The 13128-nt window shown below is 33.4% G+C and overlaps 1 protein-coding gene across 5 annotated transcripts in view; it reads right to left on the bottom strand.

Annotated features, from left to right (window-relative positions):
- Positions 1–13128, bottom strand: part of ADAMTS6 (ADAM metallopeptidase with thrombospondin type 1 motif 6) — a 307097-nt gene that overhangs the window by 126224 nt on the left and 167745 nt on the right. For all 5 annotated transcript variants that reach the window (XR_014309548.1, XM_082723084.1, XM_082723083.1 and 2 more), the window contains one exon: positions 2612–2758. Coding sequence is in view for 4 of the 5 variants with exons in the window: in XM_082723084.1 (XP_082579210.1) it covers positions 2612–2758 (147 nt within the window). In the remaining variant the exon portion in view is untranslated. The remainder of the gene's footprint in view (positions 1–2611; positions 2759–13128) is intronic.

The following is a 13128-nucleotide window of genomic DNA, read 5'->3' as shown; positions in this document are numbered from 1 at the left end:
GAGTCGTTTTGAGCCAACTATAAAACATAAATGTAACCTCAATCCCTGATCAAAATATCATTGGATTTTTAAAAATATCAAACATAGCTGCTAAAGCAATTAAGCCAACTGTATTAATAAAAAGGAACAAAGAAATTCAAGAAAGTTACTATTATGTCTTTGTGCTCCAGTGAACTGACCTGTTTAAAGGGCCCTGTGCTTTAAAAAAACCTTATTGCTTGGTCAGATTATAATCAGAGTTGTTTAGTTTATTATTAAAAAGGGGAAAAAAGCCAACTTTCCCCAAATCTCTACCCATTGTCTTTCATATCTATCTTTTACTAATGGTTTTAACTGTGTGAGCATTCCCATGAGGATGTAAAACGGAAATATTTTTATAAAATACAGAACAAATAAGCCCTTTAGAACCCTGTCAACACTAATCATGCTTACATACAAAATGCAAAGAGGCAATAAGGTTTAAATAATGCTTTGGGGATTAATTCTTTTAATTAATTAATTCTTTTAATTAATTCTCTTTATTCAATGGAACACTTTATTGCAACCAGTAATAATTTTATATCTCCCACCAAATCTGTGGTGATTTCTTAACAATACTTTACCAGTAATTTAGGGATTCCCTTTCCAAGTATTTTAACAACCTTAATATAGTTTATCAAGGCAGGGTCTGGCAAGACCTCAAAACTGGTCTTTGTATTAGATATACAAAGATGGTCCTAGCAAATAGGCTGTGCAAAATAAACAGGATAGGGGAGAAAGAAAATTGGTACTTGGAAAAAACAAAAACAAAAACAAAGAAAAAAATGAGAAGAGGAGTCTTCAAAAATGCAAAAGAATACTTAGCATATTATACAGTTTGTCTTTCTGGTGATTGATAGACACTAAGATTCCATTATAAAAACATGAGCCAAGTCAAAGGAGAAATTCCAGATCTGGCTTGATTTCTGGGGAAAAAAGATCTTCAACAATGTTTAAAATTTAGGTAATATGATCTCATTAAAAACATCTTGGAAAATGATAATGCTAGTGCTTTGTGTTAAAAACCACTGAAAGATGTCAAATTTTCTGTGGTCTATTTTTATAGCCTTCAACCCAGCTTTGGCACTAGGCAAGTACAGTGTTATAATTACCTATTGCTAACATTAAAAAATTTTTTAGGTTATAGCATAATTATTCTGAGGAACTACTATCTGATATGAATTTCCAATTCCTTCTATTTCATTATTACATTAATTAATTCAAAAAAGCCATTTAAACATTTATCTTTTGATCTCTGATTGATGAAACCATTGTGCTAAGTAATTTAAAATATCTTTTTTAGGTTTTAAAAAATACATAATTTTAAGTTTTCAGAAGTTTCAGCTAATAGCAGATATGAACCAAAACTTTAATAAATAATATTACTTTATATAACTTATCTGAGTTTTTAAAGTTTTAGGCCCTAGTCATATAAATGTGAACTATGAATACAGTTTTTAAAAAGAATCTCTGTAGTTCATGTGTGCTTTTTCTATGATTCACTTTTTCACAGAGTATTTACTCTCTTCTCCCCAAGAAAACAATGGCACAAAACAGTTGGAAGTAATGATAGAGCAATAAGGCTTAAAGCCTCTATATTATTTAAAATAATATTTACCATTTAATGTTTGTCTACTATGCTTCATATACATTACAACATTGTACATAATTTATATATATTTATATATTATATATTTATATATAAATTATGTACAATGTACATTATGTACAAGTTATGTACAAATTATGTACATAATTGTACAATTATGTGCAATACTATATACGCACACACACACACACACATATATATACATATAAAACAACCGAAGATGTATGTATTATTACCTAACTCATTTAACAAGTGAGGTCATGAAGATTATGAAAGGTTAAGTAACATTCTCATGGTCACACAGTTAGAAAGTGAGACCTAAGTCTATGAGTTTCTAAAGTCCAAACCTAAAGTCCTATGCAGGTGAGATGTGAAAGAATACCTGCTTTCATAACATAGTTATACCTCAGCTAATTTATTTATTTCATGTTTACGTAACCAGACTTTTAGATTATACATTAAAAGATCAGCAAAGAAGTTCTCAAACTGCAGAAAAGATGAGTCACATAATAAATATTCAAAGACAAATTTTCTTTTTCTCATTTTCATTTACTGGGTGTTTGGTTTTTTGTTGTTGTTGTTTGTTACTGTTAGATACTCTAGCATTCCTTAAAAAAAAAAAGACCTCAATTTTTTCAAAAACAAAATGAAATATATAATCACTGAATTAAAGTTTGGCCTATGCTCTATTAAACTGTGTAAATCTAAATTCTTTCTGGCATTGTTTCCCATTTATTAAACATTTCTGACACTCACATCACCAACTCCACTTACTGCCTTGCTCCAGTTTCTTTAATCTACCAAGTTCTGTTTGAGCATGAAGGAAAAAATTTGCCACAACGATATATTAAAGTATTTTGGGAACAGCCTGAAACATCACCCTATAAAAGTTACTCATTATGCAGTTTGAAGCACTACATATTAGGCTTCTACCAATGGCTTACTTCTGGAGCAATTCATCATCACTCTCAAGAGATTACTTACTCTAGAAAGCTGGTGATATAGTCTCGACTGCAGGCAGACCAGGAAAAAGGATTGGTATTTGCAGTAATGTGAGCTGCCATAAGTTTTGCTGCTTCATGACCTTTCGTCCCACAAGAATTTCCAATTCCATCATGGTTCATACCAAAACTGTTTTAACAAGGAAGAAACATAAAAAACATAAAAGAAAGAAATAGAAAAAAAAATTTTTAAATGGACCCCCAATATATCCTTATTTCCTTATTTCATCATTTGTTAGCTTATCAACATATACCTTCTATCAATATCCTCTAAGGAAATACAGGATTCAAGTTAAGGAGACTACTGAATAATTCTCTGATACAACTTATTTTTAAATCTCTTTAACTGATCATATACTTCCAAAAATGTTAACTTACATGATATGATCTTTCCTTGAACAGATAGGGAACATATATTGATTCTCACTTTATAGGTATGAAAAACTGAGATTTAGCAAAGACAAATGACCTATTAAAGATCATACAGTTAGTAAGTGTTAGTAGAAACTGCCTTTTAACATCCTAGAGTTCATGCTACCTCACTATGCTGAATCTAAAAGAGAATTATAAAAAGATAGTTATAATCCACTGAGTTCTATGTTAAAGGTCAAATGTAAAAATCATTTTTCTTATTAATATAGTGAAGGAGAATTCAAGATATATGCGATTTATGTTTGTATTATATGTGTGTTTTCAAAACACCTTTTGAAAAATCTTAATATAATAAAGGATATTTCCATGCTCCTGGATTGGAAGAATAAATATTGTGAAAATGTCTATGCTACCTAAAGCAATCTATACATTTAATGCAATTCCTATCAAAAATATCCTTATTAAAAGAAAATTATTTCTTTACTTCAGTTTCCCTTCATTAGTCAAACTTTGCCATTTCCCCCCCATTTCTTATAGCCATGCCTAATGCTATTATCAATGTAATATAAAAACATATCTCAATGATAAATCATAAATTTTTTTATTAAGGATGTGAATGGAATAAATGTTAGTCTTTCTCCACAGATAGCTAAAAGCTCTCATTATTAGTGAAAAAATAAAGCTATGTATCCATTGTAACATCCTAATAAATATACCATGATATGTGTCCAAGGAAATAAGTAATTTGTATGACAAGAATATAAAATAGATGAGAACAGTTGCTAGAGAAAAAACTGGAAAGGTAGTTGAGAACAGAGAATTACAATAAATAAAAGTATTTAAATATTAATTTTGGCAGTGCAGAAACATTGAAGATTTCTGAGCAAGAGCAACTTAAGGTTTCAGAGTAGGAGAATATGGAAGTGATCTGTATTTTAGACAGGTCATCATAGTAATTCTGTGGTGGAGACATTGGAGTGGGAAGAGAATGCAGGCAGGAAAAGCAGATGGAAGATCATTACCAAGTGAGAAATGATGTAGGTCTGAATAGAGCACTGGAGAGGTGGGATTAGATTTGAGACATGTTTAGAAAGCTGAATGAACTGATCTCCATAAATATAATATAAAAGAGCCATAATAAAGACATATCATATGTGGGGCAAGGAGAAGAAACTAGTAATTCACATGGAGGAATGAACATAAGCAAAGGAAGAGAAATCCCAAAGAGTGTATATCCAGAGCCCTAAATTAAAACACCAAGTAACCTGCCAAAATAACCAAAAAATAAATATACCAGTATTTGGTCTTCTTGTTTGACATCAACACACTGCAATAAGTCTCTTTGAATGATATTCTAGAAGCACGATGGTGGAGTTTAAGTTTATAGAAGTAGATAGAATTCTGTCAAAACAATCAACTGCAGTGTTACACAAAAAAGTTCCATAATGTAAATTTATAATTCAACAAACAATATTCTATACTTCTCTCAAAGGTTGATATTATCTTGTGAATACTACTATGATTCTTTTCAAATAATGATAGCTTAAAAAAATTATTTCTTTTTGGCAGCAGCCTTATACATATTCCTGAATCTTTTAAAGATAGGTATAGGCAGACACAGATGGCTTTAAGAAAATTATTGTCGGGCACCTGGGTGGCTCAGTTGGTTAAGCGACTACCTTCAGCTCAGGTCATGATCCTGGAGTCCCGGGATCGAGAAATCAGGCTCCCTGATCTGCCGGGAGTCTGCTCCTCCTGCTGACCTCTCTCCTCTTATGAAACGTGCTCTCTCTCTCTCTCTCTTATTCTCTCTCTCCCTCTCAAATAAATAAATAAAATCTTTTAAAAAATATCCTTATTAAAAGAAAATTATTTTCAAGATCTCCAACTTCCTTATGTATTCTTTTCTAAAAAAAAAAAAAAAAAAGCCAAGTATCTCCTTTTTATATTTTATTTCTCCTATAAAAGAAGTACTTATCCTTTGCCCATCTATAATTTTACAATAGTTCATTGCCTTGGGGTCTAAAAATGTGGGTGTCAAGAGGGACAATCAGAACCATTCTTATCAGTGTTGAGAAAGAGTGATTTTAATGACTGACTAACATGTAGTTTCTTGTTTTCATTAAGTTTATAAGAGGATATAAACAAATTAACAATTGACAGGTTGTTAAAATTTTTTTTTGATACTAGATCACCATTGGTTATGTTCTGACAAATAATTCAAAAGGAGTTCAAAGAACTGAGTGATATTTCTACAGTAAACTCTTTTCATCAATTTCTGTGAACAAATTTTCTCAGCTTTTAAAGCTATAAAAACAAATTCAAAGAGTCAAATTGATGCTGAAATTTTGCCTCATCCTAGCAAGAGGGACAAATATAGCAATTGAAAATATATAACTAAAGGCACATTTTCTATAAAATTTTACTTTTAGATTTTACTATTTATTAAAATATATAATATGCATATGTTTCTCTAATCAATAATTGGTTAACAATGGTTGTAATGTTATGAATGTACAATCCAGAGAAAATTTTTTCTTCTATTACCACAGGAAATTCTGTGAATTAATTGCAACTTATATACATTTTTGTGATAAAGATGTAATTAAAATACTTTTAAATATAAAAATATTTTAAAAATATATTAAGAAATACTGAAATGTACATCAGGATAGTATTCTGGTTGGGAAAGAACAAGCAGATATATGGAGTTAAAAGAGTTAAAAAATGATGTAAATTTTGACTATAAAACAAGAATCTGGGGCACTTGGGTGGCTCAGTAGGTTAAGCCTCTGCCTTCAGCTCAGGTCATGATCTCAGGGTCCTGGGATCAAGCCCCACATCGGGCTCTCTGCTCAGCAGGGAACCTGCTTCCCTCTTTCTCTCTGCCTGCCTCTCTGCCTACTTGTGATCTTTCTCTCTCATTCTGTCAAATAAATAAATAAATCTTCAAAAAAACCCCAAGAACCTGTTCACATATTTTTTAAATGCATACCGAAAGTTACCAAGTTGTTGTAGCATTTAGATTCAACTGATATATTTAAAAGAAGTATACAAAATTTTATTTTTTTACATGCTAATATTGATAGTGCTCTAGAAATTCTATCCTTTGCATTTAAAATGTTAAGATTGTGTCACTTGTGACAACATGGGTGGACCTAGAGGATATTACGCTAAATGAAGTCAGACTAAGAAAGATAAAAACCATATGATTTCACTTATATGTGGAATCTAAAAAACAAATGAAGAGACAAACAAAAAGCAGAATCAAACCTGTAAGTACAAAGAACAAAGTGATGGTTGCCAGGGAGGTAGGGGTATGGGCAAAATGAGTAATGGGGAGTGGGAAATTAAAAAAAAAATAAAAATTTAAATATAATAAAATAAAATAAAGATAGGTTCCCTCCTGAGGAAAGTCTATCTCAGTGAAGAGTTGGTAAAAAGTGAAAATCATTTGTGATCAGAAAAATAAACAAGAGTCCACTTTAAAACCACCATACTGACAAATATTAGAATGTTATCAAGAACTAAAAATTGACTTAGTGGTATAAAGAAACTGGTATAGAGAAATTGGGACCTTAGTGCACAATGGTTGTACTATGGTTAGGTCAGCTGTTCTGGAGAGCAATTCAGCAGGTCTTCATCAGATTAAATAGGCAGATATTTTATGACCCAACAATTCAATTATTGGATATGTATCCCAGGAATATACCACAAAGGAATACATATAAGGATGTTCATGACAGAGTTATTTATGACAGCAAGTTGTTAAAGATAATCTAGGTGTCTGTCACTGGGGAATGGCATATGTATATTATGGGATATTAAGCAGAAATTGGAAGCAGCAAAACAAGATAGATGTCTACATATAAATATGGGTGGATCTTAAAAATACTGAAAAAATTAAGAAAGAAAAAGATCTATAGTATTATATCATATCAGTATATAAGCAAAAATTACATAACAAATAACAGATAACAAAGAAAGACCAAGGAACTGTTTCAGATTAAAGACTAAATAAAAATAACTAAATGCAATAGAAACTAGATTGCAGGGGAGAGTACAAAAAACACCTCTCGGACAACTGAAATTTGAATACAGACTGCATATTTGATAGTAGTATATCAGTGTTAAATTTTCTAGTTTAATAATTATACTGTGCTATAGAGGACATTATTTTTTCACAAATACTGAAATATTTAGGGATAAGGCACATGTCTACAACTTGCTGTCAAATAGTTGAGAAAAAAATATGTATACACATACAGAAAGAGATGTAAAGCAAATGTTGCAAAATATGAAGTATATTTGAATCTGAGTAAAGGACACATGGGTAATCCTACCTCTACATCCATTCTTCTGTAAACTTGGAATTATTTTAAACTGAAAATTTATATTCATTAAAAAATAAATACATACATATACAAACAATCTGTGCTATTTCACAAGGACACATATGGATTCAAATATACATATTAAATTCAAAAAAAAAGAAAGTGGAGTGGGAAATGGGATTATAGAAACAAATTCATTATTCACATATATTAAGTAAGAAGGGCCCTTGGTGGGACTGATAATGATGTTGCACCAAGAACTAAGGATACATTGATAAATTCCAGACAGATAGGCAGTAAAGGAATAGGTTGATTAATGTAAAATAAACTCAACTCTCTGCTCTTTAGTTTCACAAATGATAATTTAAAAAAGAATGAGAGCAAGAATAAAAGAGTTTGGTGACATTGGGCACACCCCCATGAGTGAACAATGGTAACAAGACAACACCTCCATGGTTGGTTTTATGTGTTCATTAAAATAGTTCAGATTACATAAAGGTAAATATTTTCTTTTGAGGAGGGTTTTATGAACAGAGATTGAGAGAGAGATAGAGGCAGAGACACAGAGAGAGACTGACAGATTGGGAAACAGTTTCCCTTGGGCCTCTTGTGATTCTTCACATATTGCTGGGTATTTCAAGTCTGCAAACCTTATGCTTTAACCAGGCCATTTCACAGGATAACTTTGAAAAATGAGGCAACATTCCCCCTGTACAAAAAGCAGGTTTACTTATTACTTGCTCTAAAATTGGTGATCTCCCCAAGCTCAATGTTTCTCAGTTATGATCCAAACCCACTGTGTATGAAGCATTCATCTAGGCTATTGTGTGTTGCCCCTATAGGATTTGGGGTCAAAAGAAATCAAATAAATATGCTGATGCTTATGCTGTTTACTGTGCTGTAAGTAATAAAATCCTTCATCTCTGACCCAGGAATTTCATGTCTTCTGCTAGCATCCATTTGACAGTGGTAGGCTAACTTACCAGCTTATAAGTAGGGTAAAATTAAATCTCAAATCCAATGAGAGATAAGATTGTAGTTGATGAGGATAACATTACTCAATTATTCAAAACTAAGTAATTCTGAAAGCAAATTACTTCAAATTAGTATTAGTTTTTTAAAAACTGGGGTGCCCGGGAGGCTCAGCCAGTTGGATATCTGCCTTTGGCTCAGGTCAGGATCACAGGGTCCTGGGATTGAGTCTTGCATTGGGCTCCCTGCTCAGTGGAGAGCCTATTTCTCTCTCTCCTGCTCCCTCTGCTTATGTACTTTCTATAAAATAAATAAATAAAATCTTTAAAAAAATTTTTTTTTAAAGCTGAAGCCCAAATTCTCAATAATCTCTATTAAAACAAAGTAGGATTTTTCTTTTGTTTTCTTTATAGGAGGTATATTGAATTTTAAAGATCTCATCTAAATCTCCCAATAGATATAAGAAAAAGACCAGAAATTTCCTTTCTTATGTCTTATTATTTCTGTTCCTATCTCAAAAGTTTAAACAGCACATCTTATTTTTACACTGTTAAGGAAAGTTTTCTCCCTTTTTCTCTAAAATACCACCTAAAAGCAGTAAGGAAAATAAGAAAAAGAAACAAAAATTCTGCTTTTAATAAAATGTAGAAAACCTCTAAAACCATAACCCACAACATTAAAATGAGTGTGGAAGGATGACTGAATTCAGAAAAATCAAAGATGAATGTAGCAATACACAGAGAGAGGATAACAATAACTGAAGATCTAACATAAAGACGCAAAGCATATTTCACCAAAGTTATGTGCAACAATCTAGGGGGTAAAATGAACAATACCTTCTTGTGAACAACTGGAGTAAGGGTGCAAACTGTTGGGATATACACCCTTGTTCTAGTTGTCAGAAGAAGGGGGATCTGGCCTTATGTATATTGGAGCCACACAAATCACATTTGCAGGAAGTAATCTGTCAGTAAGGAAAGGTAAATAAGATTCTCTCTTGCTAATAGTTTTATAAAGGAATACAGTATAAAAGAACTTGAATCTCATACACTACTCTACATTACTAATAAATTCCTGATAAGAAAATAGCTCTGGCCCCTACCCATCATAACCTTCTACAAATAGTTCATCCAGAAAACTCTAACCCATTCAAAGATGTGAATTAAAAGGAACAAGAAGTACATCTACAGACATATTAAATAAATAAATAAATGATCAGAACAGAAAAACACAGAAGGACACTTAGCAGAAAAAAATGTTGGGACAGGGAAGATAAAAACTAGACACATATTAATTTAAACAAACTTAATGAAGTTATCATTTTATAAAAACAAGAATTTAATGCAGAGATAAAGCAATCAGTGAAGATAAGGCCACACAGGGGATGAAAAGATGAACAATCTGAAGAAATAATTTGGGGGAGGAAATAAAACTATCACAGGAAAAAGGCCATGCTGAAGTAGCAAGAAATAAAGTTAGGCAACTGCTAAAAGCATTTCTCACAGGAGTGACAAAGCAGACAAAATGAAAACTGACAAAGTTTAAAAGGGTTAAAATAAAGAAATCCAACATATATATCATTGTTGCCCCCCACAGAAAAGAGCCAAATTATTAAAACAGAAATAAAAGTGATTATTAAAAATTCAAGAAAACTTTTGAGAAAAAAAAATGTCTAAAATCTAATCAAAAGTGAAATATTTAATGTCTTAGGAAAAACTGACACAGAATGAGTTCACACAGAGCCACAGTTTAGTTACCTTACCTTATTGGACTTCAAAATTAAGATATATTTTGGGCAACTGGGGCAAAAGAACAAATTGCCTATAATGGTAAAACAATCAGATTACCCTCAGATTTCGCCATGGTGACATTTAACACCACCTCGCCACAGAGTAATGACTACCAAGAATCTTGGACTCAACCAAACTGAGTATAAAAATCATTTTGAACAAAAATCAAGGAATAGAGGTCTCACAAATCATTCTTAAAAAACTGCTACAAGATAAACCTCAGCTTCGTTTAAAAATAACATAAAAATTTAATGGCTTATTGACATTATTTGAGTATTGACACTCTTTGGGCAATGCATCCAACACAAATGGAATTTGTAATGAGTCTAATTAACTCTCTTGTCATATTTTCTAATGATAATTTTATTTGTTATTTTGTTCTGTGAGTTTAATTTCAGCATCACATATATATGATATGATATATTATATCATACATACTTATGAATCAAATGTATTAACATTTTAAAAAATAAATATAAAGAAACATCCACATTATCCTTACTAAATTTAAGAAGTAAAATGTTTTAGAAGAAAAATTTGCTTCTTGTGTTCACCTTCATAATCATGTCCTTCTTTTCCTCTAAGAGAGAGCCTATCCTGGCTACTGTGATAATCATTCCCTACAACATCTCTAAACAACATATGTTAATTTTGCCTCATTTTCAAATCTATAGAACTGAAATCACACTGTAGATATCCTTTTATAACTTGGTTCTTTCATTCAACAATGTCTTTAGAGAATGTCATCTCTGCTGAGCTAACTGTACGTTATTCATTTTCATTTACAGTTTCCATTGTAAAAGTACTATTTAATTATTGATTCTAAGATGATAATTTAGGATGGTTCTTATTATGGACAGTGCTGCTATGAGCATTCCTAAATACATCCCCTGGTCATGTATGTAAGTGTATCTTCAGAATAGTTTTTAAACTTTTAGTCTGAGGATCTTTTACATTTGTAAAGATATTAGAGACCCCAACGATCTTTTGTTTATGATGTTAAATGGAGTGATACTTATCATTGTCAAAATTTAAAATGAGAACATAAATAACTATTTTACTTAAAAATATCTTACTAAACAAGAATTTCAATGAAAACCATAGTATTGTTTAATTACATTTTCATTAATCTCTTTAGTGTCTAAGATACTAAAAAATAGCTGGGTTCTAGGGAGGAATCAAGACGGTAGAGGAGTAGCAGGCTGAGATGACATCAGGTCACAGGAGTTCAGCTAGATTGCAATCAAACCATTCCGAACACCTACAAACCCAACAGGAGACTGAAGAGAAGAAGAGCAGCAATTCTAGAAACAGAAAATCAACCACTTTCTCTAAGGTAGGATGTGCAGAGAAGTGAATCCAAAGTGAAGGGAAGATAGACCATGGGGGGTGGGGCCTGCTCCTGAAAAATGGTGGAGCAGCAGCAGAACACAAAATCCGAACTTTTAGAAGTCTGCTCCACTAAGGCATATCACTCCGGAGGATAAGCGGTGGTGGAGCCCTTGTGGGCACAGTATGGTCTCAGGTCCTGCAGTGTCACAGAAGGATCGAGGGTGTCTGAGTGTAGCAAAGCCCCCAGGTATTGTAGCAGGGAAGCCAGCTACAAAGACAGAGCCAAGGAGTAAGCTCTCACCTCAGGGTTACCTGAAACTGTGATCCACAGCACAGTCAGACCACTGCTCTTTGAGCAGGGACCCCACAAGTGGCAGACCCAGGGAGACCCACCTCCCTCGCCAAAGAGCAGAGCGGCAGGAATCTGCTGGGTTTGGATACTCCAAATGGGGCTGTGTACCAGAAATGCTTGGTCACAGGCTGGGTGAGCTCAGAACGTGGCCAGAGACAGGAGAGACAGGAGTGATTGACTGCTTTTCCCCAAGGGCGCACTGAGGAGTGTGGCCCTGAGGTCTCGGCCCCCCAGGCCAGAGATTGGGAGGCCGCCATTTTCATTCCTGTCTTCCAGAGCTCTACAGAAAGCATTCAGGGAACAAAATCTCTCAAGAGCAAATGTGAGCAGATTACTTAGCCCTGCCCCTGGCAAGGGCAGCACAATTCTGGCTTGGGCAAAGACATTTGAGAATCACAACAACAGGCCCCTCCCCCAAAAGATCAGCAAGCACATCCAGCCAAGACCAAACTCACTGATCAAGGAAAACAGCAGAATTCCAGAAGAAGGGAAAGCAACCTGAGCAAATTCTCTCTTCTTTTTCTTTCTTTTTCCAATCAACTTATTGAATCAATTCCTTTTTCAGAATTTTTTAAAATTTTCATCTTTACAGTCATATTCCATCCCTTCATTGTGTTTACCCTTATTTTGTGTGTGTGTGTACATATATATTTTTTTTCTTTCTTTAAAATTTTGTGAGTTAGCTGCTTCTAAGAGACCAAACTACACCCAAAATCAAGTGGGTGGCTCTGTTCTATTCACCAGCCTAATACATATTATACATTTTTTTAATATAAAAATTTTTTTTTTTTTTTTAAAGATTCCATCCATTTCTTTGAAAGAGAGAAATCACAAGTAGATGGAGAGGCAGGCAGAGAGAGAGAGAGGGAAGCAGGCTCCCTACTGAGCAGAGAGCCCGACGCGGGACTCGATCCCAGGACACTGAGATCATGACCTGAGCCGAAGGCAGCGGCTTAACCCACTGAGCCACCCAGGCGCCCCATAATATAAAAATTTTTTTAAAGATTTTATTTATTTATTTGACAGAGAGAGATCACAAATTGGCAGAGAGACAGACAGAGAGAGAGATGAGGAGAAACAGGCTCCCTGCTGAGCAGAGAGCCCTATGCGGGACTCGATCCCAGGCCCCTGGGATCATGACCTGAGCCGAAGGTAGAGGCTTAACCCACTGAGCCACACAGGCGCCCCAATATAAAAATTTTTTTAAAAATTTCTTTTTACTCCCTTTTTTCTCCCCCTGATTTGGGGTCTCTTCTGATTTGGTTAGTGTACATATCAGTAGGGTCCTTGGACCCATTTAGTATTTTATTCTCTCATTCATATATTCTTTTTTTTTCATTCATATATT

This window comes from Mustela nivalis (genome assembly GCF_964662115.1).
Source record: "Mustela nivalis genome assembly, chromosome: 3".
In the NCBI taxonomy this organism is placed as follows: domain Eukaryota; kingdom Metazoa; phylum Chordata; class Mammalia; order Carnivora; family Mustelidae; genus Mustela; species Mustela nivalis.
Note: the sequence above shows the minus strand (reverse complement) of the source record. Positions and strands in the feature narration are given on the sequence as shown.